Source organism: Lupinus angustifolius, chromosome LG10 (genome assembly GCF_001865875.1).
Source record: "Lupinus angustifolius cultivar Tanjil chromosome LG10, LupAngTanjil_v1.0, whole genome shotgun sequence".
NCBI classification, from domain to species: domain Eukaryota; kingdom Viridiplantae; phylum Streptophyta; class Magnoliopsida; order Fabales; family Fabaceae; genus Lupinus; species Lupinus angustifolius.
The window spans coordinates 1266291-1292711 of record NC_032018.1 but is presented as its reverse complement, the minus strand read 5'-3'; the positions used below and the strand labels follow the sequence as shown (position 1 = coordinate 1292711).

Sequence of the window (26421 nt, the reverse complement as noted above, 5' to 3'; positions counted from 1 at the left end):
TTTTCATGAGCTATATTATACGTGTAATGTTGTGAGAATTGAAACGTTGTGCATGCATGTTATGCTCTTGCCAAGTGTAATCCTAAACTAGATGACTCATCAAACCCACATGCAATGATATCTAGTGATTGAGTTTGCTGACATCATCACATGATATTAGACGCAATATAATCGTATCGGCCTGCAACATAACTGTATGAGATTGACTACAATCACAATAACTACGACCGCAATAATAATTGTAACTACAACCAAAATTTAAAACAATAGTAATTTTCTTCTAACTATCAAATTTAAGGGTGATAATATGGGAATTCTAACCTATTTCTCCATCTTCCTTTTTACTGCCAATCATAATTTTATGAAAAAGTAATTGTGATTGATAGACATGCAAACTTGAACCAAAAAGACTTGCTTACAAAGTACATGGTTTGATAAATGTAACAACTAACAACAATAACTTTATTTGTATAACTAAGCTGTTAAACTTTGATGTGTAAAACTGTTGTAAAAAAAACATTTTTTTATGGAAGGAAGTGTTATATTATTAAAAACCAAAGAGATGTTATGAAAGAGTGCCATGTAATGGTTTTTGCGTTTGGAATCACTTTTTGGGCTAAACACAAACGCACTTTGCTTGGCCTTCACGCTTAAAACAGCTAGGTATTTTGCAGAGAATATCTTAAAGTAACAGCTTTCAGGGTGGTGCAACAATGTAAACACCTTATTTGCTTTTGTGGGTCAGTTTCAAGTTTTTATTTTGTTCTTATTTTCTCTCATTCATTGACAAGGTAGAAACAATATAGCTAGGAAGGTTATGGCTTTTTGTCCAATTTTTTGTTGCGGAAGTAGTTCTGATTGGTATGTGTAAATGCTTCATTAGTCTCTAGTTTTAATTCTAAGTTATTTTCTTTGTTATCTGTTTATTTTACTTCTACTATTATTATTCTTGTTTTGAGTCAGATATTTTTGTCATATCTTCTTGGCCTAAATGTCTATTATGATGATAAAAACTGCTTACAGAAAAGTAGATAAGAATGAGGGAATTCTGCATGTTAATTCACTGAACAATTAGTTTATAAATAAGCACTCATAATACTTGATAAGAGAAAAATAAGCAGTGTAGTACAATAAATGTTATAAAATGAACAAAGAGAAGATCAAGACATTCAAAAATATTGAAAAACATAGTAAACATGAGAGCAAGAGAGAAGAAGAGAGTTTTTGTATTATATGAAAACAATCCACTAATAAATGTAAAAAGAAATTAAATTCAACTTTGTATTTTCTTCATTTTTTTTCCTCACTGGTTGAAAAGGTAGAGGGTGCAGAGAAATCGGGGACAGGGAGATTGAAACAACATAACTAGGATCTAGGAAGGTTATGGCTTCTTGTTCATTCTTTTTTTGGTCATTGGTCTCTTCTTCTCTAGTTTTGATTAATTGTTCATTGTTATACAATTTATTTTACTTTATTAGTGTTGTTGTTTTGATCATATATTTGTATCACTTGGAGTTCTTATCTTTTCTTTGCTAGGATACTGAAGAGGGTTTTAGATTCTGGGTTTATCTCAGATTCCGGATATTAGTGTAACTTATTTGTGTAAGATGATTCTATTAAAGGTTTGTTTGGTTGGTAAACTCTAAAGGCAAAATAAAGAGCACAATTGTTAGGCAATTGAGTTTAATCATAACGTTAGAGGTTCCAATATCATCGTATGTATACAGAGGACTATTTTGGGAGCGATAAACACATGGATGATCTATATAAATCGAAAGATTTCACTCTCCAGCTATCGGCTGGAGGACACCATTGGTGCGCACTCAAAAAAATGAATGAGTCCAATCAGTTCACTAACATGATATGCATGTTTGTATCTTGCAAAAAATGGATGCTCCAAGGGACCTGTTTCATTGATTCTATATTAAGAAGCACTGTTTTACATTCAATCTGTTCTTTCAATTATCCTTTTTTCGATCAATGCAGCAATCTGCGAGGGAAGAAACAACGTCCGTGGCGGGTGTTTTCGTTGAAGGAATTACTCTCAGCGACAAATAATTTCAATTATGATAATAAGCTCGGTGAAGTGGCATTTGGCAATGTCTACTGGGGCCAGCTTTCGGATGGATCTGAAGTAAGACTACTATACTCTCTCTTTTTCTTCATTGCTTATCAAATCTGCTTCAGTATATGGTAGCTTGATCATATTTTAGTAATGGTTAATTAACTAACTTTAAACAATTGTTTGTCTACTAATATAACGTATCTGAGACATTGCTTTTACCCACAGATATCTTCATTATTTTCAAAATGTTATGGCCATTCTATATATTATTACATACTGGGGTGTACTTTGAAACATCTCAAGAGAATTTTCCTTTGATCTTTCAAACTTAGATGACACTTGGTGAGGGTTTAATCATCTAACACTGTAAAAGGTTCGGATCGCAAGGGATCTGCGTGACTGCGTGGAAGATGAATTCTTATAGATTACTCTTTAGAGTTAGGGGTTTTGAATTGACTTTATAATGAGATTTCTAAAATCATGATCAAAAAATTTAGGTGCTAATGCTGAAAAAACCTCTCATAAAAACACAACATTTTTTTCCATTTTCCATTATATTTATTCTGATCTGTGTACACATGCAGATTCAAGTGAAAAGAATGAAAGCCTGGAGCGAGAAATCGGACAACAAATTCGCTGTTGAAGTTGAGATCTTGGCAAGAGTACAACACAAGAACGTTCTTGGTCTACGTGGCTATTGTGCTGAAGGTCAAGAACAGTTAATTGTGTATGACTATATGCCAAATTGGAGCCTACACTCTCATATTCATGGACAAAACTCTGTAGAAAGCCTTCTTGATTGGAATCGGCGAATGAGTATTGCAATCGGTTCTGCTGAGGGAATTGCGTGAGTACTGCCTTTTTTCTTAAGAGATTCTGCTTGTCATTATAGTGAAGGGACTATTTCATGTACAAATTTGACATTTATAACACATACTTTGCATTACGAAATGAAACATTGTCAACTTTTGTTCTATGAATAACAATTCTCTTATAATGAACACTAAAATTTAATTACTTTCAGGTATCTTCACCACCAAGCAACACCACGCATCATCCACGGTGATATTAAAGCAAGTAGTGTGTTGTTAGATTCAGATTTCAATCCACGGGTTGCTGATTTCGGTCTTGCTAAGTCGATCCATGATGGGGTAGCACATGTTGGTACTAGAGTTAAGAATAGCCTTGGCTACCTTGCACCAGAATACGCTGCATTACGTGAAGCAAATGAGAGTTCCGATGTGTATAGTTTTGGTATTATCCTTCTACAACTTGCTACAGGAAGAAAAGTACTAGTAAAGATTAGTCCCTCAAAGGAGCAATTAATAAATCATTGGGCACTGCCACTGGCTTGTGAGAAGAAATTTAGTGAACTTGCAGATCCAAGACTTAATGGTAACTATGTTGAGGAAGAGCTTAAAAGAGTTATTCTAGTTGCTCTATTATGTGCTCAGAATCAGCCTGAAAAGAGACCTACTATGCTTGAGGTGATAGAGCTATTGAGAGGAGAATCCAAAGATAAGTTATCCCAAGTGGAGAATAGTGAACTATTTAAAAAATTTACAAGTGTTGGACAAAATGATGGGACATCAATTGCTGAAGGAATCAAAACTTGAGTTGGAAGATAATAATACAAGGCTTTGAACTATACAAAAATGATGAAATTATGGATTTGGTAAGTATGCTTAATACAAAGTGGAACAAGGAAGCATTTTATGCATAGTTTGTGCTTGACCCATATAGCAAAGTTGTAAAGCAAGCATGGAATGAAGGTATATAATATTGTTTATTGTGATTGAGTATGTATGGTTAAAAAGAAACATAATTATTTTCAAACATAGAGAACATGTACATAGAACTTGTGATTGAGATAGTGAAACTAGAATCCTTGGTTTTTGTTTAAGGATAAAGTTAAAGGGACTACTTTTGCTTTTTGAGAATGGTGCTGAGACAAAGTGACTATCTTTACTTTTAAAAATGTTGTTGGAGCTTGTTATGTTTGTGAATGGTTAGAGTGATTTTGGTTTTATTTTATTTGAATTTATATATAATCATGTTTATCTGATTATTTATATTTTGTACTATTATTATTTTATTATTTTATTGTAAAATCATAAAGAAAGAAAATTTTGAAATTGAATTTGCTAAAATAAATGTGTTAGACAGAACCTTATCCAAGTTATAGTGTGCACCACATAGAACAAGTGTTTGAAGAATTGGGGTCCCCTTCCATTAGTGGTAAGTGTAAATCCCGTGACACACATTAATGTGCAAATTCAGAAATTCTTTCCAATTTATAACTCTTCCTTCCATTCTCGTGAACACACATAAATTAAACTTTACTCACATCTAATGAGTACCAAAATGCCCCACATTTATTAATGTATCTCCCTCACCTTATGCTATATATATGCACACTCAATTTCCATAGTAACTTCACACTCCAAAATGAGCTTCTATCTTCATCTATTGCTACTTGAACTACTATGTTTCACGTTCATTTTGCAACATGCAGTGTCATTTACTGTTATTATGTCTGGTTCAGGTGTGCCATCAGCACTAGTAGATGGCCCACAACTTGGGTTTTCCATGAAGCAAGATGGGGCAAGAACTGATCCTAAGGAACAAGAAGCTGTCTATGACATCATGAGAGCCACCGGAAATGATTGGGCTACTCAAATTCCAGATGTGTGTCGTGGACGTTGGCATGGCATCGAGTGTATGCCTGACAAGGATAATGTTTACCATGTTGTCTCTCTTTCCTTTGGGACCTTATCTGATGATACTGCTTTTCCTACGTGTGACCCGACCCGATCCTTCATCTCACCCTCTGTCACAAGTCTCCCACATCTCAAGACTTTGTTTTTTTATCGTTGTTTCGTCGACAACCCACAAAAAATTCCACCCTTTTTGGGTCGTCTAGGGCCCACATTGCAAACATTGGTGCTGAGAGAAAACGGTCATGTGGGCCCCATCCCTAACGAATTGGGGAACCTCACTCATTTGAGGGTCCTTGATCTTCACAAGAACAACCTCAACGATTCTATACCAGTTTCATTGGGCCGGATCATCGGTCTAAAGTCATTGGATTTGAGTGGCAACAAACTAACCGATTCAATACCTGATTTAAGCTTGACGGGTTTGAACATATTGGACTTGAGCCAGAATCTTCTAATGGGCCCAATCCCTTCTGCCTTTTGGGCCCATAAGTCTCTAATCAAGTTAGATTTCAGTCGCAACCGTCTCGTGGGGCCAATTCCCGAGAAAATCATGGGCCTAAAAGATCTTATGCTTATGGATTTGAGCTACAACCGTATCCAGGGCCCATTTCCAATGTCATTAAGAAGCCTGAGTTCTCTTCAGGCCCTGATCCTCAAAGGAAACCCAATGGGCTCAACAATGATACCAAGTGATGGGTTTGATGGCATGAAGGGCCTAATGATATTAGTTTTATCCAACATGAATTTGCATGGTCCTATCCCTGAATCACTAGGCACATTACCAAATCTTCGTGTGCTTCATCTAGATGGGAACCATCTTAATGGTTCAATCCCAAAAACCTTCAAAGATTTGAAAAACCTTTGAGGAAGAGCTTAAAAGAGTTATTCTAGTTGCTCTATTATGTGCTCAGAATCAGCCTGAAAAGAGACCTACTATGCTTGAGGTGATAGAGCTATTGAGAGGAGAATCCAAAGATAAGTTATCCCAAGTGGAGAATAGTGAACTATTTAAAAAATTTACAAGTGTTGGACAAAATGATGGGACATCAATTGCTGAAGGAATCAAAACTTGAGTTGGAAGATAATAATACAAGGCTTTGAACTATACAAAAATGATGAAATTATGGATTTGGTAAGTATGCTTAATACAAAGTGGAACAAGGAAGCATTTTATGCATAGTTTGTGCTTGACCCATATAGCAAAGTTGTAAAGCAAGCATGGAATGAAGGTATATAATATTGTTTATTGTGATTGAGTATGTATGGTTAAAAAGAAACATAATTATTTTCAAACATAGAGAACATGTACATAGAACTTGTGATTGAGATAGTGAAACTAGAATCCTTGGTTTTTGTTTAAGGATAAAGTTAAAGGGACTACTTTTGCTTTTTGAGAATGGTGCTGAGACAAAGTGACTATCTTTACTTTTAAAAATGTTGTTGGAGCTTGTTATGTTTGTGAATGGTTAGAGTGATTTTGGTTTTATTTTATTTGAATTTATATATAATCATGTTTATCTGATTATTTATATTTTGTACTATTATTATTTTATTATTTTATTGTAAAATCATAAAGAAAGAAAATTTTGAAATTGAATTTGCTAAAATAAATGTGTTAGACAGAACCTTATCCAAGTTATAGTGTGCACCACATAGAACAAGTGTTTGAAGAATTGGGGTCCCCTTCCATTAGTGGTAAGTGTAAATCCCGTGACACACATTAATGTGCAAATTCAGAAATTCTTTCCAATTTATAACTCTTCCTTCCATTCTCGTGAACACACATAAATTAAACTTTACTCACATCTAATGAGTACCAAAATGCCCCACATTTATTAATGTATCTCCCTCACCTTATGCTATATATATGCACACTCAATTTCCATAGTAACTTCACACTCCAAAATGAGCTTCTATCTTCATCTATTGCTACTTGAACTACTATGTTTCACGTTCATTTTGCAACATGCAGTGTCATTTACTGTTATTATGTCTGGTTCAGGTGTGCCATCAGCACTAGTAGATGGCCCACAACTTGGGTTTTCCATGAAGCAAGATGGGGCAAGAACTGATCCTAAGGAACAAGAAGCTGTCTATGACATCATGAGAGCCACCGGAAATGATTGGGCTACTCAAATTCCAGATGTGTGTCGTGGACGTTGGCATGGCATCGAGTGTATGCCTGACAAGGATAATGTTTACCATGTTGTCTCTCTTTCCTTTGGGACCTTATCTGATGATACTGCTTTTCCTACGTGTGACCCGACCCGATCCTTCATCTCACCCTCTGTCACAAGTCTCCCACATCTCAAGACTTTGTTTTTTTATCGTTGTTTCGTCGACAACCCACAAAAAATTCCACCCTTTTTGGGTCGTCTAGGGCCCACATTGCAAACATTGGTGCTGAGAGAAAACGGTCATGTGGGCCCCATCCCTAACGAATTGGGGAACCTCACTCATTTGAGGGTCCTTGATCTTCACAAGAACAACCTCAACGATTCTATACCAGTTTCATTGGGCCGGATCATCGGTCTAAAGTCATTGGATTTGAGTGGCAACAAACTAACCGATTCAATACCTGATTTAAGCTTGACGGGTTTGAACATATTGGACTTGAGCCAGAATCTTCTAATGGGCCCAATCCCTTCTGCCTTTTGGGCCCATAAGTCTCTAATCAAGTTAGATTTCAGTCGCAACCGTCTCGTGGGGCCAATTCCCGAGAAAATCATGGGCCTAAAAGATCTTATGCTTATGGATTTGAGCTACAACCGTATCCAGGGCCCATTTCCAATGTCATTAAGAAGCCTGAGTTCTCTTCAGGCCCTGATCCTCAAAGGAAACCCAATGGGCTCAACAATGATACCAAGTGATGGGTTTGATGGCATGAAGGGCCTAATGATATTAGTTTTATCCAACATGAATTTGCATGGTCCTATCCCTGAATCACTAGGCACATTACCAAATCTTCGTGTGCTTCATCTAGATGGGAACCATCTTAATGGTTCAATCCCAAAAACCTTCAAAGATTTGAAAAACCTTAGTGAATTGAGGCTTAATGATAATAAGCTTAGTGGGTCAGTTCCATTTGGGAGAGAAATGGTTTGGAGAATGAAAAGGAAGCTAAGGCTATATAATAATTCAGGACTTTGTTATGATGATGCTAATAATGTGGATCCCACATTTGATTTGAGTATAGGTTTATGTGACACTAGTTCTTCAAGTCCAGGTTCATTTAGGACAGTGCAACATGTTTCAACCACTGAAAAACCAATGCCACCAACAACAATGAATGTGTCATCAGATTCTACAATTTCAGTGTTGTCATTTGGTCTAACTACTTTTGTAGTGTTTACTTCAATTTTAATGTTGTAAGTAGATATTGTAACTACTAATTAATATCTCATAAATATTTACCTTCTTTCCTCTCCAATTTAAATATTTTTTGTTTCTATTAACAAGCAATGTGGTGAAAATGAATGCTTAAGGAAAAACTATTGTAACTAGGGTAGGGGTTCAAGTTGAATTAATGTTAACATACATCAATTTCTGAAGTTGTCACTAATGGATTGTGCTTACTAATGTTTGTTATCTCCAATTATGATGTTGCATGATTCTGCTACAGGCCAAGGCAACAGGTTTTGAAATTTTTAGAACAGTTCATTTCAGTGATGTCTTAAAGGACAACAATAACAACAACCTGCGTTGTCCCTGACATCAATCATTGAATTTCCATCATCATAGTCCTACCTTATAAGCATATTATATTATATAATACATCAGCTATCATTAAACTAAAATTACTTCATGTTATTAGTAAAGAACTAATTCATTTTAAAATATATAGATGTTTCTCTAAATAAATATTGTCAGAAATCGAATATTTGAGTTTTTAGTTAATACGAGAATTTAGTGAACCTTTACAAATTCACTGGCAAACAGTGTTCTTACATAATAAAAACAAATGTGAACTGATATATTTATAAATTCAGTGGCAAACAGTGTAAAGTTATAGCTGCCAAAACTTTTTCCATCACTTTCTGCTTACGTATGTGGAAGAAAATGCAAGACAGCAACAAAAATAAAATGTAACCAGGACATTATATAGCACTTGAGTACACGTATCAATGGTGGAAGACCGTTGTCACAATACAACATATTCTCCAACTTGTAATAATTAATGTCTTCAATAAACATCAAAAATTAAAAAGATAGGTCACATTTTTATCTGATGAAGTATCCATTTAATGGGTAATAATAGTTTGTCCGGTATTCAAATAAGTTTGTGTAAGAAACTAATTGATTAACAATAATAGTCCCTAGTTAAGGAATGTGAAAACTTAAACAAATATTATGCAAAATCTAGTTTTTCTTAAACATTGGTACCAATAGGGGACTAACAAATATTGAGAGTTGACCACCACTTAATCCTAAGTCTAGTTTGCTACATCTGATTCCTATTTATTTGTATCGTGTAAAGAATTATATCTTTTATGAGGTTGAACATAATATCAATATATGAATTATCTGAGATTAATTTTCTACTCATAAATAACACTTCTTGAAAGGTGTAGTCGCACACTTGAAAAAAGATTAATTCATTCAATAAGGAGATACTTTTTTTTATACTAAAAATTTGATTTTGTTAAGTATTTATTCACCATGAGTTATGAAACAAATTAATAGAAATTATTTTTTACCTCAAAATTGGCTCAATCATAAAGTTTACCCAAATTTGAGAGAGTTAACAACAAATTCATAATTCTTGTTGTGATGTGTATAAATGTAACAAAGATAGAATGCATGCAATTTGTTTTAATTTTGATATATATAATATAAATCAAATTCATATAACTTGTTTAGTTCATGAGCTTAAAAGTCAAGTTATCTAGACTTTAGTTCAAATCATTTATTTAACGAATCAAAATTTAAATAAGTTTTAAATTGTGAAGATCAATTCAATCATATACCTTAAAAATGATGCTACCTTTTGAGAAAAAGATATATATGAGATGTAATGATCTTATACAAATCAAGTAAGTAAATGGCTTCCTATGAGTAGAAGATGTATTAGTTTTGATTTTAAAAGAAAAATATGATAAAGTGATACTTCATTCTTCAAAAAACAAAGAAGAAATAACTTGTCATTTTATTCATTAAAGAAACAACCCGTTTTTTATTTTATTTCATTTTATTCATCAAAAACAATTACTACTAGAAGTAATGTTATAAAATTTGAGCAGAACATCTTTCTATTTTTTTATTGGAGTAAAACAAAGCAATGTTGCATCTTTCTTAATTTAAATAATTCCCCTTGTTTTTGTGTGTTATTCTAGTTAAACCTTAGAATGGTTGGACTGAAATTCCTCCAATTCAAAACACTCTAACCTCTCATTTGAGATTATGATTAAGATTATAAATCAAAATTATTTTCAAGTCCAGTCAACTATCGAATCGGATTGTATCCTCGCAGCATTGACTGGAACAACTTTGAATTGTACATAACCTTAAACTTTTTTTACTACCAACAAACAGAAAATTGGACCACGCGTATATGAGTATGTTTTATTTGGATTTTCTGCGAGTCAGTTTTGAAAACTGCAAGTAGCTGTAGTATAGAGTTAAGACAGGGGAAGAACACAGCTTCTACAGCATCTTCCATATCAAAAACTCATAACTCTGTTCCCCTTTTTTCTTCGATCTTTAAGTTTTTTACACATCTCAAAGTTTACAACAACATCACCTTCTCTTAAGGTTTGTTTTTCGAACCTCTTTATCGGTTACACTAACACCTGTTAAGTTGAAACGAGCTACCCAGAGAAAAAAGTAACAGTTTTTAGAGAGAGTACCTGATTTGATTTTGTGGGTCCGTTTCAAGTTTGAATTTTGTTCACTATTTCACAGTGATTGAAAAGAGAGGAAGAACAAGATAAGTGGGAAGGTTATGGCTTTTTGCCCTATGTTTTGTTGCAGAAATGGTTCGGATCGGTATGATAATGCTCCACTAATCTCTAATTTGGATTAATTGTTTTTTTATTTGTTTATTTTACTTTAATACTGTTGTAGTGTTACTGTTGTTGTTTTGGATCAGATATTTGTATCATATACCATTTGGGTTTTTTTCTTTTGGAAAAGTGAATATTAAAGAATAAAGAGGGTTTTAGATTCTGGGTTTAACTCATATTCCAGGAATTTCTGAGACTGGTCTGTATAAGAATACTAGTTTCTGCATTTGGTAGGTTCACTCTAAAGGTAAAATAAAAATGGAAATTAAATTGTTAACAACTTAGGCTCTATTTGGCAAACAAGCTTATAACTTTGAGATCCTAGTTTAAAGTTGTGTAGCTAGCTGAAAACTTATAGTTGTGTAGCTAGCTTAAAGCTTATAGTTCTATAGCTTGCTGTTTGGCAGAACTGTTTGTAAAACTAGTTGTGCAAAATAAGCTATAATCTAAAAAATAAGCTAAGAACATGTCATGCTACTAATTAAAAAAAATGTATGGTTGATAGTTTCTGGCTACACTAAGTTTCATTTACTCTAATACTTAAGAGTTTTCAGAAATAGAACAAAAGTTGAAAGGATTCTTTTTTGTTTTGCTTTAGAGCTCTGAATTGGATTTTAATTATATGCTATTTTGAATGCAATTAGTTGAGCCTCAATTATGCTTTCATTTTTAATGGATGATATTGTCTTTATCAATGCAGCAAAGCACGAGGGAAGAAACAACCTCCATGGCGGGTGTTTTCCTTGAAGGAACTACAGTCAGCTACAAATAATTTCAACTATGATAACAAGCTTGGCGAAGGTGGATTCGGAAGCGTCTATTGGGGGCAGCTTTGGGATGGGTCGCAAGTAGGCCAATGCTTTCTTGATTTAACTTGTTTGTGTTTGTAATGGTTAGCTTTGGTTTTCTGGTTATTCTTCACCATTCTAGTTGTGGTTGGTCGTTTTGAAATGGTTAATTAACTTAATTTAACGTGTTACTCTGTCTACTGACATATCACCTTTAGCTATAGATATCATTTTTATTTGACAAATATGAAATATCCTTGTTCATATCCTTTTGTTGTGTTTTTTCGACTTTCGTAGTTCGAATATTGTACTGGGATGGTTATTGCATGAATCTTATGATTTTAAGGGAATAAGTGTGATTTCTATTTCTTGAAGAGACAAAGTGGTGTCTTTAAAACAAGACCAAAGTGATTTCTGTGTAACCCTTTTCCCTCTTCTAATATATCTTCAACCTGGCTGTGTGCACATGCAGATTGCAGTAAAAAGATTGAAAGTTTGGAGTAACAAAGCAGACATGGAGTTTGCTGTTGAAGTTGAGATATTAGCGAGAGTACGGCACAAGAATCTTCTTACTCTACGTGGCTATTGTGCTGAAGGGCAAGAACGGTTAATTGTATATGACTATATGCCAAATATGAGCATACTCTCTCATCTCCATGGACAACACTCCACAGAAAGCCTTCTTGATTGGAATCGAAGAATGAACATTGCAATTGGTTCTGCTGAGGGAATTGAGTGAGTACTGACCTGGCTTTTCCTATGAACTTCTGCCACTGTCATTCACTATATTAACACTAAAGTCTAATTACTTTCAGATATCTCCATCACCAAGCAACGCCGCACATTATTCACAGAGATGTCAAAGCAAGCAATGTGCTGTTGGATTCGGATTTCCAGGCACGGGTTGCTGATTTTGGTTTTGCCAGGTTGATCCCTGATGGGGCAACCCATGTGACTACTAGAGTCAAGGGTACCCTTGGCTACCTTGCACCAGAATATGCTATGTTGGGTAAAGCAAATGAAAGCTGTGATGTCTACAGTCTTGGTATTCTCCTTCTAGAACTTGCTACTGGCAAAAGGCCGCTCGAAAAACTTAGTTCATCACAGAGGCGATCAATACACGATTGGGCACTGCCCTTGGCTTGTGAGAAGAAATTTAGTGAACTTGCAGATCCAAGACTTAATGGTAACTATGTGGAGGAAGAGCTCAAAAGAGTTGTTTTACTTGCTATTGTATGTACTCAGAGTCAACCTGAGAAGAGACCAACTATGCTAGAGGTGGTGCAACTACTGAAAGGAGAATGCAGAGATAAGATTTACCAACTGGAGAATAATGATCTGTTTAAAAGTCCTCCAGCTGATGGATCAGCCACTGCTGAAGGCAGTTCAGACTTTATTTCAGAAGGAACCTAAACATCAACTGAAGAGAACAAAGGTCTATGACTGCAAAAAAATAGGGAATATTTGGTTTGATGGGTCAAATACTGATTGTCTAGATTCCAGAGATTGCAATTTTTTCATTAGAAGCTGCTTTGACATCATTGTCTAGTTGTGTGGTTTGATTAGCTTTATTTATCTTTTAAACAGCGTGTAATTAAAAGCTCTTTGAAAGAGGTTTTAAAAGAACAAACATGTATATGCTAAAGTGAATCTCTAGTTTTTCAGAAATGGTAATTTATTTTAATTGCTAGAAGCCTATTCCACCAGGTGTTTATCATTGCACGGTCAATAGTAGCATTCAGGATAATTTCTAATTGTTCACACCTTCAGCTTTCAATGGACATTAGTGTACGACACTTTCATCCCATGCAGAATTTTCACTCCATTTTGACAAAAGCTAAACAATATTAGAAGTCCATAGCTTTGTAACAACAGGCTAGGCAGTTAATATTATATATTGCAATTAAAAAAATAAACAAGTTCACATATTTTCTTTAATTAATATATAATAATCATGTATAGAGCTAATTCCATGCAATCTAAAACTCATTTAGCAAACAACATAATAATAACTTGTATAAAGATTGTTGCTCATTCAAAATTCAAGGGTTGTGGCTCGTAATACAGATAACATATTTACAAAGTCACTTTAGGGTTATGAAAGTGCATTGTTCTAATTTTATCTCTAAAGATGATAAAGAAACATTTGTATCTCAAGAGAAAGTGTCTTCTCGATCACCTTCAGCAATTGTCTCCCCTTCCTCCATATTGCTAAACTCTAAGAAATGGGTTGGTCTGTGATCCTCATGGTAATACTCCCTTGGTGTTCCAAGCTTCACTCCATACTTCATCCCTGATGCGTGCCGCACCCCCATGAAGTTGTAATTCCATGGACCATTATCAGGAACCTATGTAATTCAAGCACCACAAAATCAATACTAAACCAATACAAAAGTATCACTCATAATTTAAAGAATGTTGAGAGCAAAAGTGAAAGATTTCAGGAAAGCTTACCATGTAAAAACCAAGGAATCGGTCACTAAGGAGCATCTGAACCTTCTCATAATGAGTAGGAAGGTAACCATGAGGATTGCTTCCCGTATCTTTATTGATGCGTCCCCATTCATAACCAGATTGAGTGAGCTTGTATGCAGTTAAGGAACAAGAACCTGGGGTAAAACTGCAAGTCAAAATAATAGATTTCTCGCCATCCCATTGCTTATTGTTCTCTAGGATCTTAGCATGTGACGTTAGATCCTGCAATGATCAATTCATAAAGGTGAGACACATGAACTACATTACCATTTTAAAATGACAAAATATTGTTATTATCCTGTACTTCTATACTTCCGAATGTGAAATAAATTACGGTGTATTAAAAAAAGATGAACTATTCTATGCTGTCTAATCAATTAAAAGTGAAATAAAATTGCAATTTAAATTTAAAGTGAGCAACAAACCTGAGGCGACAACTGAGGGAGTTCATTTGGTTGAGTATGCATCCATCCCAAAGGCTCCAAATCAATCAAAAAATCATGCTCTGGAAGAGCTGATGGAAGATGGACTTGTTGATGAGTTCCCCATTGTGGTGCCATCACAATGCAACGAATTTCTTTAACCTGAGGATTATCTGGAGGACTTATGCCATACAAGTACCCAGCAATTTGTGTTCGGAGATCTGCTATGCAAATAAACTTCTTCAAAATGTTCTTCGGCATAATATAGGTGTACCCAGTTTCCTGCACCAGAAAATCCAATGTTAGCAAATGACAGGAGTAGTAAGTTTAAAATGATGGTAAGAAAACGAAGAGAATATAACACACAAACCTTTATATCCTCAGAGTTCACATATATGTGGTTGACACGAAGGTATAAGTTTGTTGCTGATATTGCTCTGACACGCCAGTCAGTCTTGGAACCAAAAGCAGCTTGCTCATAGGGACTAGTGGTGGTTACTATAAGTTCTTCACCATGAACATTTGTGGTCTTCGTTGTTACGGCTGTTGACTGGTTTGTATCATGAGCCTATACGAGAGTAAATAAAGAAAACAAGTTCAGTAAATACACAAGACGACAAAAATAATAACACTGAGGAGCAAAGCGAGAAAAAAATGGGAGGAAATATAGTATTCATAGTTGTCTGGGATGCAGAAAGATAATGTCTAACCTGTTTCTCAATCTCTGCAATTTGTTGCCTCTGTTGAGAAGGTGGAGTAATCTCAGCTCCGAGTATAATATCACGAATCTCAGACTGAGTCAGAGCTGAAGTATTCACATTGTTTTTCTTGGCATAATCTGAAAGTATAAGATCTCTTAATGCGACCTCCACCTGTCAATGTGCATCATGTTCAAGGTATAAATAGGAAAGACAAAAAACTGGAGAAACATGACTATAAACCCCAAGAAATAACAACCAATCTTGAGATATTGCCTATACATTTGAATTTCTTAGGGGAGGAGTTAAAAAAGGATTTTCATCATAGTTTATTATTTTGACTTACAAAAATCTAGTGGGTGCAGCAAATAGTTTAAGATAGTTCAGAGAAGAACTTGCTTTGGTAAAGTATAAAGTATCAGAAAATTGCATATGAAAATTAAAATTACCTTCATCCACTGGTCATCATTTAGAGAAGGCCAAATGTGATGAGGTTCAGTGATAATTGTTTTATCAGGCTTTAGTAACATCTTTGCCTTCTCATTATTCACATGAAGCGCACGCAGAATCAGAATCAGCCTTGAGAATGCCGTGTATGACGAAATAGTCTTCAGCCAGTCATCATAAATGTTGAACAAAACCATTTGTGGTTCTGTGGCCTTCAAAATAAGATCCCCAAATTTCTCAATTTTCAAACAGGCCTGGAAAGGCAATTGCAGTTCACTTCCTTTTATAACAATATTGGGGAAATCCAGCAAGTGAACCTCCAATGGATCCAACATTCCTTTACGAGTAACGATAATTTGCTTTGGCTGTTCTTCTACGGGCAAAGACCTTACAAGTGCAGCAACTTCTTCTGCCGTTTTCCACTTCGCCAACTGGCCAAGACGCTTCTGACCAGCCCACACACTCGTATGAATCACCTGTAAGGTATGATAAAAGATCAGTACCAGGAAAACTAACATTACAAGCACCCCCAGTGAGGACGAGGTCAAGGAAACAAACCTTAAGAAACAATTGTCCAGTCCTTGGATTGAAAATAAATATGGCACCATTAATGGGCTTCGTTGTAAGATTTCCTTCAAAAGTTTTATGGATTGTAACACGATACACATTAGTGTCATCAACAAACCATATGATTTGGTTGCTGAATATCTCTCCATAATTCTGAGAAGACAAATAGGGTTCAGTAGGCTCGGAAGAATACAGTTGCAAACCTTTCCTTATCCGCTCCCTCAATACATACAACGCAGGATTTGACTGCATATGCACAAAGGTAATTAGTAAATTATCAAACACAAATAACATTCACTTAGATTTAACACCACATGGTGAAGATGGTGTGAATGGGTGGGATAAAGGTTAAAATAAATCATAGTAACAACTAGGTTATGTTACCTTCATGATCTTATTTATGGCCTGCTGCAGCAGTGGTTTTGACCCAGGAAACCAGTTCCCAAAAGCAGAATGCAAGTTATAGGCCAAATCAAGGCCAATCATTACCCCTGCAAGGAATGTAACAATCGAGTCAACCCTCCATCTAAAAAACATATATGAAGGAGCATTGAAAGATATAAGAAACATACCAGTAGGAGAAGGATATATAGACATGTTATCTGTAGTGTAATCCATAAATTTGGCACGAGTGTAACGCTCAATATCATGAGAATCATAATCACCCCATCGCAGCTGCACATCAATCCAGTACTTATTGCTGGCCTTCTGATCAAAGACATCCTTTGATTCAGCTACAAGACTGGGCTTTGACATCGGCCATCTATGGGCAGCAAAGAGAAGAACGTCTGCACAAGAACTGTTCATTTTGTAACTTTTCCGAGGATGGATTGTTTCTTTCTGCACAGTTTCAATCTCCAAAGCATCCAGCTCTTGATCCAAAACCTGACACAGATCCATGACAACACTCTCGTGGATCTTCTGCCACAAGTGAGCCCTGAAAATCTGAATAAGTGATATCTTCAGGGTTGGTATCTTCCCGTGCATGAAAATACCAGTCAGATCTAGCTGCACTTGGAAACCCACATAGACATTGGCTCGATTGATAGTAGGTGACCACCATAGAGTGAATCTACGGTTGGGAATCTGGTTCAGACCAGATCTCTGGGCGTTGGTGAGCTTCTTATACTTCATAGATTCCTCAAAGCCCGATGCCTTCTCCCAGAAGAGACCTTCCCAAGTTGGAAAACTGGAAGTGTTAAAAAAAGTAGGTCAGTTGCTACTAAAGGGAAAATTCGGCCCAAGTCTTTATACACAAATGAATGACGTCAGAATTTTTTCTTATTATGATCCATAGGAAAACAACACTTACTATGTTCCTTTGAATAATGTATGTTCAAGAATTCCTTCAACACCTCCAAGGGCTTGAATAACATCAGTACGGTAATTGTTCAAGTTCCACAACTTCCCATCATGCCTCTGGTGCGTCCACCAGAAGGGGTTTTGCTTCAGAACTTGGTACTGCTTAAAATCTGTACGCACCCTCCATCCTTTATCATAAGCCAATGTGTGTCTATCCTTCTGAAACAAAGTGTTTATACGTGGTATTCCTCTATCCCATGAATCCTGCCAAATAGACCAAGAGTTAGTATTAGTTGGTGAAAACCAATAAGCTAATTTTCATCCACAGAAAAGCATAGGCACATTGCTAATATGCAGAGATTCCAGACTAACACCAGAACTTATAATCAGAACACTATGAAGGCATCAGAACACTCACTTCTAGATCTTCAAGGGTCAAACGCCTGTTTTGGGCTTGTGCTTCCTGCCTTTTCAATGCATACTCAGCCCAGACACGCTGGGAATCAATGAACTCGCTCTCCCAGGGCTGTCATGATCCAAGAGAACATCAAAAGTTGAACTATGTAAGATGAGATGAAACAAAATATATTTTCTGAGTGCATATGCACCGAACTAAACCGGAAAATTTGAGGTTGACCTGTATGTAGCGATAAAGGTTAGGAATCAACTGGTCCTCCTCATGGCTCATTCCACTCCTGAAGTGGGTTACACCAACATCAGTCTGCTGGCTGTATCGGAGATCACTTTGTGGAATCAAAATGTGACCCATAGACAACATCCCTAGCCCTCCAATTTCCTTGGGAGTGTAGAAAATGACAGGTGGAAACCTGGAAGAAGATAAAGCAGGATAGATATGAAGATTTTAACAGCTAAACTCCAAATAAATTACTAAAAACAATAAATGATAAATTACCTGCTGGGCATTTTTGAGTTAAGTCCAATCTTGATACGAGTCTGAATTTTATTTTCACATTTAACTAGCAAATCTAACAGCTCTTGAGTATGCACAGTCGCCTCACGGAAGTAAGTCATAAGTCCTACAAAATTAGGGTGGGTGAGAAAACTTTCGACAAATGACAACCCATGTGTCTGCAACAGTTCAAGTACACTGACCTATTAAAGCTGTATTCCACTTATTGACAATTTTTGTGAATGTAGTAGAACCCGAAGACATAAGAATCTGTCTCACACGATTCTCGAACACTTTCATGTGTTCGTCATCAACTCTTAAGAAAGCAACAGCTGTCCTTTCTTTTGTTTGTTCATTCTGCAAATTCCAGACACCATCCTTTGTGTTACTAAATGCTTCCTGGGTCATTCTAATTTTGGGAAGTATACGTACTTCAAATCCACACCTGCAGTTCATCAAGAGATGTCAGCAAAGAGAGCTTCATTCATCTTAAACAAGAGACTGTAACATCAGCTTAAAATCAATCAATACTAACATGCTAAAAAGCAAGTTAGGATTATCCTTGCTGTAAACAGATACAAAGCTGTTCTCCCACTCTAAAGTTGTGATACTCCGAGGAAGTCGATTCTTCATATCCCAGAATACACTTCTTCCAAGATTGACTGAAACATTAGACATAGTGAATTGTCAAATTAGAACCAGGGATCAAAATAACAAACAAAGACTAGATAAAAGGCAAAATACATACCATCATGCTTCATGAGCCTCATTCTAGCATCTCTTGGCCAGCATTTCTTATTATTGTACCCCACCATGTTCTCATTGTTAGGATCCGGGTGTTCAGTAAGATATCTCTGAATGAGGTCCCGAGCCTCCTCATGAGTGAAACGAAATAATATATGAATACGATCTATATACCGAGAATACAACCTAATTGGATGCCTTGTCTCAACTTTTGTGTCCCAGTAGGTAATGAACTCGTTTGGCATCTGTGGTGGTCCCGCGATCTCACTGGCTCGAGTCAGACCAAGTAGCAAAAGATCCAAAACCAAACCATAATACTGAACAACAAAGGATGCAAACTGTAGACCACGTATAAGACCATATGAATTTGTGTGGCTCATATCCTTGTATGATAACACAACATTATTTTTAGCAGTGACATAATCAGCAATATTGTGATCTAGAACCAGACGCAAGAGCCTGCAAACATCACAGATAGTTAGAGAAGTTAACACAGCTGACTATATTTACTATGTGATTAACAGAATGCAAACCTGTTTAGCATTGTTAAATCAATCTTTTCAAAAAACTTCTCAAACTTGGTCTGCAGCATCACAACGCATTGGCCATCACCGGTATCCCATATACCTTGCAAATTGTTTATACCCTGACACCATTTGTAAACCAAGAGAGGGGGTGGCTCTGAATCTGCTGGCTTGATCCAGTTAGGAAACAGATGACGCTTGTCACCTTCATACCATAAATACTGATCAAGATAGGCATCTGTAATCTTCTCGAGAGGCTCTATCTCATAAACCGGAATCAAGTAACTATACAAATCCATAAACTCTATACCAACCTGCCCATAAATAAAAAAATTATGATTGTCTTGTGTTATGAATCAATATATTAAACCTAACAAATTTTTATTATATATATTTAGATACCTCTTTGAAGGCACGCTGAGTAAGGAGATGTCGCTTGATTCGAGATAACGCCTCATGTGGATTGTCATAAGCTTGCTCAATGAGCCCCAACTCTTCTCTCTGCAGTTGATTTAGCCTCACTGCAACACTGTAGGATTCTTTCAACCTCTCAAGTGCAAGGATAAGCAACTTTGTATCATGCTTGTATGAAAGAGGTGGAAATGGAATTGGGGAAAACTTCCTTGATTCCAACCAATGTACTGTTGTTGTATATATAGCAACAGCTTCTTCAGGAGTGACATATGGACCATCTTTCAAATAGTTATGTTGACGCTCCTGCAACAGATAAATGTTTGATCAGGAACTCGATATATAAAAAACAAATAAATATTTCTACACAACTCCGAGCAGCTCTTTCAAATTAGTGAAGCAAAAAAATAAGATGAATCATAGAGAACACTAGAGTCACCTGCTCTGCCTTCAGCCAGAGGCGTGTCAACCTTCCAAGATTCTTACGACATACAGTCTTATCCACAGTTGCACCTCTTCTTATACGCTCACGATTGTAATGAGCAACATTTGTCCACCAGTCCGCTTTCGATTTCACATATCGAAGGATCATGTTCTCTATGGGAACTGGCAGACCAGGAACCTAAACATTAGGGAAAAAACAAAAACAGAAATCAAACACAAGACCGTAAACCAAATTCAAAATTTTAGAACAAAACAAAATGGAAATAATATCATAAAAATCTTGGAAACGAGTTTTCATTGCCGATTGTGCTTGACTATGTTCAGAACCTAAAACAATATGTTAACTATCTAAACACCTTATAAGTGTTCTTCAAACCCAGGCCTGTGTTCAATAGTTACTAATTCTCCTGCAATCCAATTTTGTCTATATATCATATGAAATACTAATTTACCTTCCAAGGAATATTTGCTTTCCAGCAGCGCCATGCCTCACTTAGATGCTGCAATATAGTCCTTGCCTTATTCTGCTTTATACCCTCTATCATCAAAAGAAAAAATTGCATAAGCCACTAGATAAAAAGAAATTCAAAGTCATGAAGAAAAAACATTAAATAAATAGTGATTACCTGGCATGGCATCAAGAACATCGTGCATAACTGCAGCTCGAAGCTCTAAGTCAAAATGGCTCTCAACACGTTGCTTAGTGACGGTCTTTGCCACTCCTTTTGAATGGCGCCCCTCAAACTGCCTTGCAAGCAAATTGCCTAGCCATCGTTCAAGAAGGGGCACAATACCACGTAGAAAGAATAACCAAACTCTCCACATTGGTGCCCAAAACCCACAGCCAGGTCCCTTCCCAACAGGCCCAGTGTTAAAGCGGTAGTAAATCAAGTGCTTCAGGTCCTTGCACATTCTTATTTGCCGCATAAGCCTGTACTTGTAGCGATACATGCCAGTCAATTGACCAACATGTGAAAAAGTATATTGGAGGCCATCTGCCAGCTGGAAAGCATCAACATTACCCAAACGGAACTGAACATTGGCATCCACAACAAGTTTCGTCAGGCGAAGGATCTCACGACAAAGATGAAAAGCGTTACCAAATCGTGATTTCTTCCGTTCTTTTGTTGTCAAAGTTTTGACAGGCTTTAGATTGAAATTATAATCGAGGTGAAGATAGTTCAAGTTTTTCCTGTGTATCAACAGATTTAACATGTTATAGCCCTGCCTACAAACTTGAAGACCTGCTTCAACCCAATCAAGTTCTGTAGTTTGGAAAAACTTTGTGGCTTGGAGCGATCTGAATAAGTGCTTCTTTTTTTGAGCCTTAGGAGGTCTATGGTGCAGCTCATTCAACACAAAACACTTGAGCAGCTTTTGATAACTAACCCGAACTTTAACTGGATATGATGGAGGGCTGTTAGAAGATTAAAAGATAGGAGGTTAGTTTAGTATTGAAGAGTAATAGACTACGAGAGGAATATGAAATATGATTAAATCATGAAGTATGCAACAGAAAGCATATCAGAGTGGAAGGCAATGACTTACCAATGCTCCTTAAACCACTCTGACACAAGAGGAATATCTTCTGCCCGCCTCATGCGGCCAGATCTCATATTGAAAGGACGAGGAGCAAACAGCAAGGAGATTCCAGCAGCTGTGGTATCTGTGTAAAGTTGTGTATCTTTAAGCAAAGGTTCCACACCATCCGGCAATATCCAATCATCATCATCATCCTCGTGAATTCTCTTCTCACGCCGCTCCTTGTTAGCACTGGTTATTGGGTGTATCAAGGGATCATAATAGAATGCAGGCAGATCAGGATCTTCAGTTTTTATGTACATGACCATGGGAGTGTGGTAAATACATAGCCTTACTTTGCGAGGTCTGTTGTTATAAAGATGAGGAAAAGCAATTCTGTATTCTGTCCGAAGTGGCGACCTTATAATGAGTTTATTGATGTCATTAAACTCATTCCAGTCCTCATCTCCCTTCTCCATGTCACGATAGAGAGGCTCAAATTTAGGGCCACCTGTAGGTTACAGAGTACAGACAAAAGAAAGTCAACATAGGATTTTGAGTTTCCACAATATCCTAATGTGCATAATATTATGTGCAACATATCTTCTATGCCTTTTTATATGATTAGAATCTTTTAGAAACCAAGTATCATAATTCTGGTATCTAGCTTGATGAGGTCTTAAACTCGACCAAAGACAGTAGTGAACCTATAAAGAAATCCACATACCAGGTATGCACATGTTCAGAGCCTTTGCTGTGAAAAATGACTCCATGTCGAATAAGTAGAAATAATTACGGTCTATCAAATCAGACAGAAGCTGCCCAGCTAGACGATGCAGAGTTGCCATTATAGGAAGAGAAAGATGCCATTTCCGGTAACTAGGACCATTAATGAGTTTTGTTTTTACCAGAGGCTTATGGTCATAAAACCAAGTATAAACAGCAGAATCTTCTTCTTCATCCATCTCAAGCTGAATTGGCTCAAGAGGATCCACGTCTAAAAGATTATCAGCATAGTCTAGCGGAGGCTCTTCATCGTCAAACGGTGGAAATCGCATCCTCTTGAAATGACGACGATCCCTTTTCTCCCTTCTCATCATGATCCACATTGAACCCCACTGCAAATTAGAATTCTTAGTTAAGAAATTTTAAAATTTCATAATCACGCACTACATAAGACTTTATAACAATAATTTTAATGAACCAACACTTCAAGTGGGAAAGAGAATCTACCTGAGCCAGATAAATAGGCTCAACGACCCATGGTATTTCATTGACAAATGTTATAGCCCCTGAAATATGATACAAGACCTTCACATCTCGTACCTACATTCACACAAGTTTCATTATAGATATTATTAGCAAGGAATCACTGCATGTTGAATCAAATGAAAAGAAAAAACTAAAGTGCATTGATCAGCAAAATGAGAGAATTTGGAAACGATAGGTAACCTGCTCCCACGGCATAGGCATATTTTCAAGGAGCTTATATACCGCATGTGGGATAAATTTAAGTGCTCCAAGATACACCCGCTTATCATGGCGAAATTTTTTCGAGGACATATCCCCATGATCCCTAAAATAAAGAACAACAAAGAAAATTACATTTCGAAACAATGGTGGAAATGTGATTGTCAGAGAAAATAGTCACATAAAGTGAAACAATAACAAGCCAATTTGTATTTCTTTCCAAAACAAATCCACCATATGACAGTGAAGGCTTTATTATAGGCGAGTTATCCGCTTCCCCAATGGATGTCTTAGTAGAAGATATGATATGTTGGAGCTGAGGTTTATGCATCTAATCGCTATTAAGTAAGCACATAACGCAACGAGAAATTTCCTTAACTGTCCAATTTCTAATGATTCAAGGTAACCATTCATTCCGGTATAAATAGTTACTATCTGTTCTTCCACAGTCAGATTGACTGATTGGGATTGTTTAAGTAACTCACGCAATCATTGACCTCTCGCCAATTGATTTTTAGTAGCTTTATCGATATCAGAAGTCAATTTAGCTACCTTTAGGCTAACATTGAACCTTATTCAGATTTGACATTTACAGAATGCATCAAAATTATGTCGGCATTATTTGAGAATAATTCTACCAAATAAAAAAGGGAATATCAATTAAGAGTGTGTTATTCATTTTATTTTTTGAGGAAAAACAGTTATTGCTGCAACAATAAGATAACATAACATGCAAAGGAGGAAGGTGTTTGGTAAGAACATAAGCCGTTTTCTACAGCTGTTTTTGAGTTAAAACACTGAAGTCTTTCGATTAGTCTGAACCAAACACATCAAAAGGGCACTGGCAATAAGTTATAAAGATCTTGTTTCAGCTTATGAGTACATCTTAGGAACATAAACTTGTGAATATAACTCACAAAACGCCCTATGTTTAATCTTGTCGAAAGGGTGCTTAACTTAGCTATTTAGCCAAAGTCACCCTAAGCATGTCACCATGCAAACAAGAAAATACCCTCTTCAAACGAATAACAGCTTCTTATCCTCTCTTCACAATTAGACTATTTCACCATAACCCTATACTACATGAATACACAATCACAAAACTACATTTCGTCCTCAGAACCTCTTAGCACAGATAACTCATAAACATAAATAAATAATACAAAAAATTCAAAGACGGTGAAATAGAAAAAACACTTGCCTAATGATTTTCCTGACATGTTCAGGAGGCATATCCTCTTTCTGCGTTTCAACAAATCCAAACTTCCTCTTATCACTGTAACGCTTCGAATTCAGCTGCTGCCATTTTCTGGCCTTCTCCTCAAGTCGCGCCTCTTCATCGGCTTCAGTCTCGGCCGGTGTTGGAAGCGGTGGCGGAAGCACCGTGTATGACGGTTGTGGCACCGGTGGAGGTGGAATAGACGGAATGGTAGTTCCCGGTGGCGCAATAAGGCCGTTGTTGTTCCACATCTTAATCGAACGAAGCCTTCAGCAAAAAAATAAACTTAGCAAATTCGATTAAGTAAGAGAATGAACGAAGAGTGTTCGTTATTGTTTCATAGATTGATGCTTCTGTGAATTGAAACAATAGAGAGTTGGAGAAGTTCTAGGGTTTATGAGTGAACTCTGATCTGAGAAATGAAAAAAAAAAAAGAAACAGATGGTTTACGATTCGGGGCTGGGAAATTGTATCTATGGTTATGGTGGTCGCACGTGCCGCAATTCGGATGAACTCTTGATGGGCTGGGCCATGATTACTTGGGCTAGTTGATCAGGCCCGATCTATTATCGTAATGTTTTTTTTATACTACCAAAAGTATTCATTTATCGTTGAGTTTTTTATACTATAAAAATTATCTCCCCAGTGTTTATATATATGAAGTGAGATGATTTATTTGATTGATGTCCTAATACTAAATTTCAAATGTCAAGATTTACACTTAAGGGTGTTGGGATAGTAGATAGTAGCACAATACGATCAAATCCTGGCTATGCTCGAAATATTAAGTTTGGAATACACTAAGAGATAAATACCCCAATTTCTTTTTTAGATTTTTAACATTTATGTATTTTACACCTCTGTATATCTTTATTACTATATTCTATGAGTAAAAAAATAAAAATTCTACTAAAACAAAACTCTTTAGTTGATTTTTTTGATTGAGTTTTATTTTTTAATATTTTCACTCGTGTTATTTTATGTAATATATTAACAAGAATCATATGTTCTACTTTTTATTCTTACATATCAACCAAATTTTAGGTAAATGTATGTATAAACAAAAATTCTACGACAATGTATCAAAATTCTACGACAATGTATCATTTTTTCTCGTGAAAATTCTTCTTTTTTGTTCAATAAACCAATTAATAAGAATTCATTTTGAAGGTGTATAACCATACTTTTTGTTATGCAATAGTCAATACTTTCTATATGAACTTTCAAGGACATGATAAAAGGAATATATAATAGGATTTGTTGCATAGACAAATATAATCAACAAGGAAGTGGTGTTTGTTCTACTTGATTAACTAATTTCTATTTGGAATCAAGACTTCCTAATCATTAATATTTGTTTATAACATTATACTAATTGTGTGATACCAACTTTAGGATTTTCCATATTCTAACTATTATTTATCTCCTAATTACTTCTTTCAGGTATTTTTCGTTATATTTAAAAGTTTAAAACTAAAACCTAATATATTATACCTCTAGAGAATCGAGTCAAAGAAAAATCACCTATCACTTATGAATGCTCCTACGAATCTGATTACATCAACTTGATGCCTTATTTGTAAACCAGTAATAGCCCAACCCTTCTTGATCGGGTGACTAACGGTATAATCATATAAGGAAACAAATGATGGATCGTTGTACCGTAAGTTATATGATTAATAGTCACTTAAT

General features: G+C 36.0%; 5 protein-coding genes across 6 annotated transcripts; 4 read left to right on the top strand and 1 right to left on the bottom strand.

Annotated features, from left to right (window-relative positions):
* Positions 232-25178, bottom strand: LOC109358093 (pre-mRNA-processing-splicing factor 8A-like). Of its 2 annotated transcripts, XM_019602168.1 has the most exons (27): positions 24712-24980; positions 23493-23616; positions 23274-23366; positions 22768-23158; positions 22068-22551; positions 21146-21936; positions 20972-21057; positions 20515-20697; positions 20067-20381; positions 19674-19978; positions 19145-19599; positions 18932-19058; positions 18600-18841; positions 18400-18523; positions 18124-18313; positions 17905-18012; positions 17497-17750; positions 16757-17373; positions 16569-16675; positions 16176-16430; positions 15620-16093; positions 15183-15344; positions 14843-15040; positions 14476-14754; positions 14030-14272; positions 13723-13923; positions 232-272 (listed from the first exon to the last, which is right to left on the bottom strand). In XM_019602168.1, the coding sequence occupies exons 1-26, from the start codon at positions 24978-24980 to the stop codon at positions 13729-13731; spliced, it is 7071 nt and encodes a 2356-aa protein (XP_019457713.1). In that variant the 3' UTR covers positions 232-272; positions 13723-13728. The 2 variants fall into 2 exon arrangements, with proteins under 2 accessions (XP_019457713.1, XP_019457712.1); XM_019602167.1 differs by lacking the exon at positions 232-272 and having other exon boundaries at positions 13562-13923; positions 24712-25178.
* Positions 597-3681, top strand: LOC109357909 (PTI1-like tyrosine-protein kinase At3g15890). The gene is made up of 4 exons (XM_019601963.1): positions 597-861; positions 1987-2134; positions 2650-2912; positions 3090-3681. The coding sequence occupies exons 1-4, from the start codon at positions 818-820 to the stop codon at positions 3679-3681; spliced, it is 1047 nt and encodes a 348-aa protein (XP_019457508.1). The 5' UTR covers positions 597-817.
* LOC109357908 (protein TOO MANY MOUTHS-like) lies at positions 4514-5650 on the top strand. Its single transcript, XM_019601962.1, has one exon. The coding sequence runs from the start codon at positions 4514-4516 to the stop codon at positions 5648-5650; it is 1137 nt and encodes a 378-aa protein (XP_019457507.1).
* LOC109357907 (protein TOO MANY MOUTHS-like) lies at positions 6691-8208 on the top strand. The gene has a single exon (XM_019601961.1). The coding sequence runs from the start codon at positions 6691-6693 to the stop codon at positions 8155-8157; it is 1467 nt and encodes a 488-aa protein (XP_019457506.1). The 3' UTR covers positions 8158-8208.
* Positions 10346-13121, top strand: LOC109358094 (PTI1-like tyrosine-protein kinase At3g15890). The gene is made up of 4 exons (XM_019602169.1): positions 10346-10770; positions 11488-11635; positions 12048-12310; positions 12391-13121. Exons 1-4 carry the CDS (start codon positions 10727-10729, stop codon positions 12986-12988), a joined length of 1053 nt encoding a protein of 350 aa, XP_019457714.1. The 5' UTR covers positions 10346-10726; the 3' UTR covers positions 12989-13121.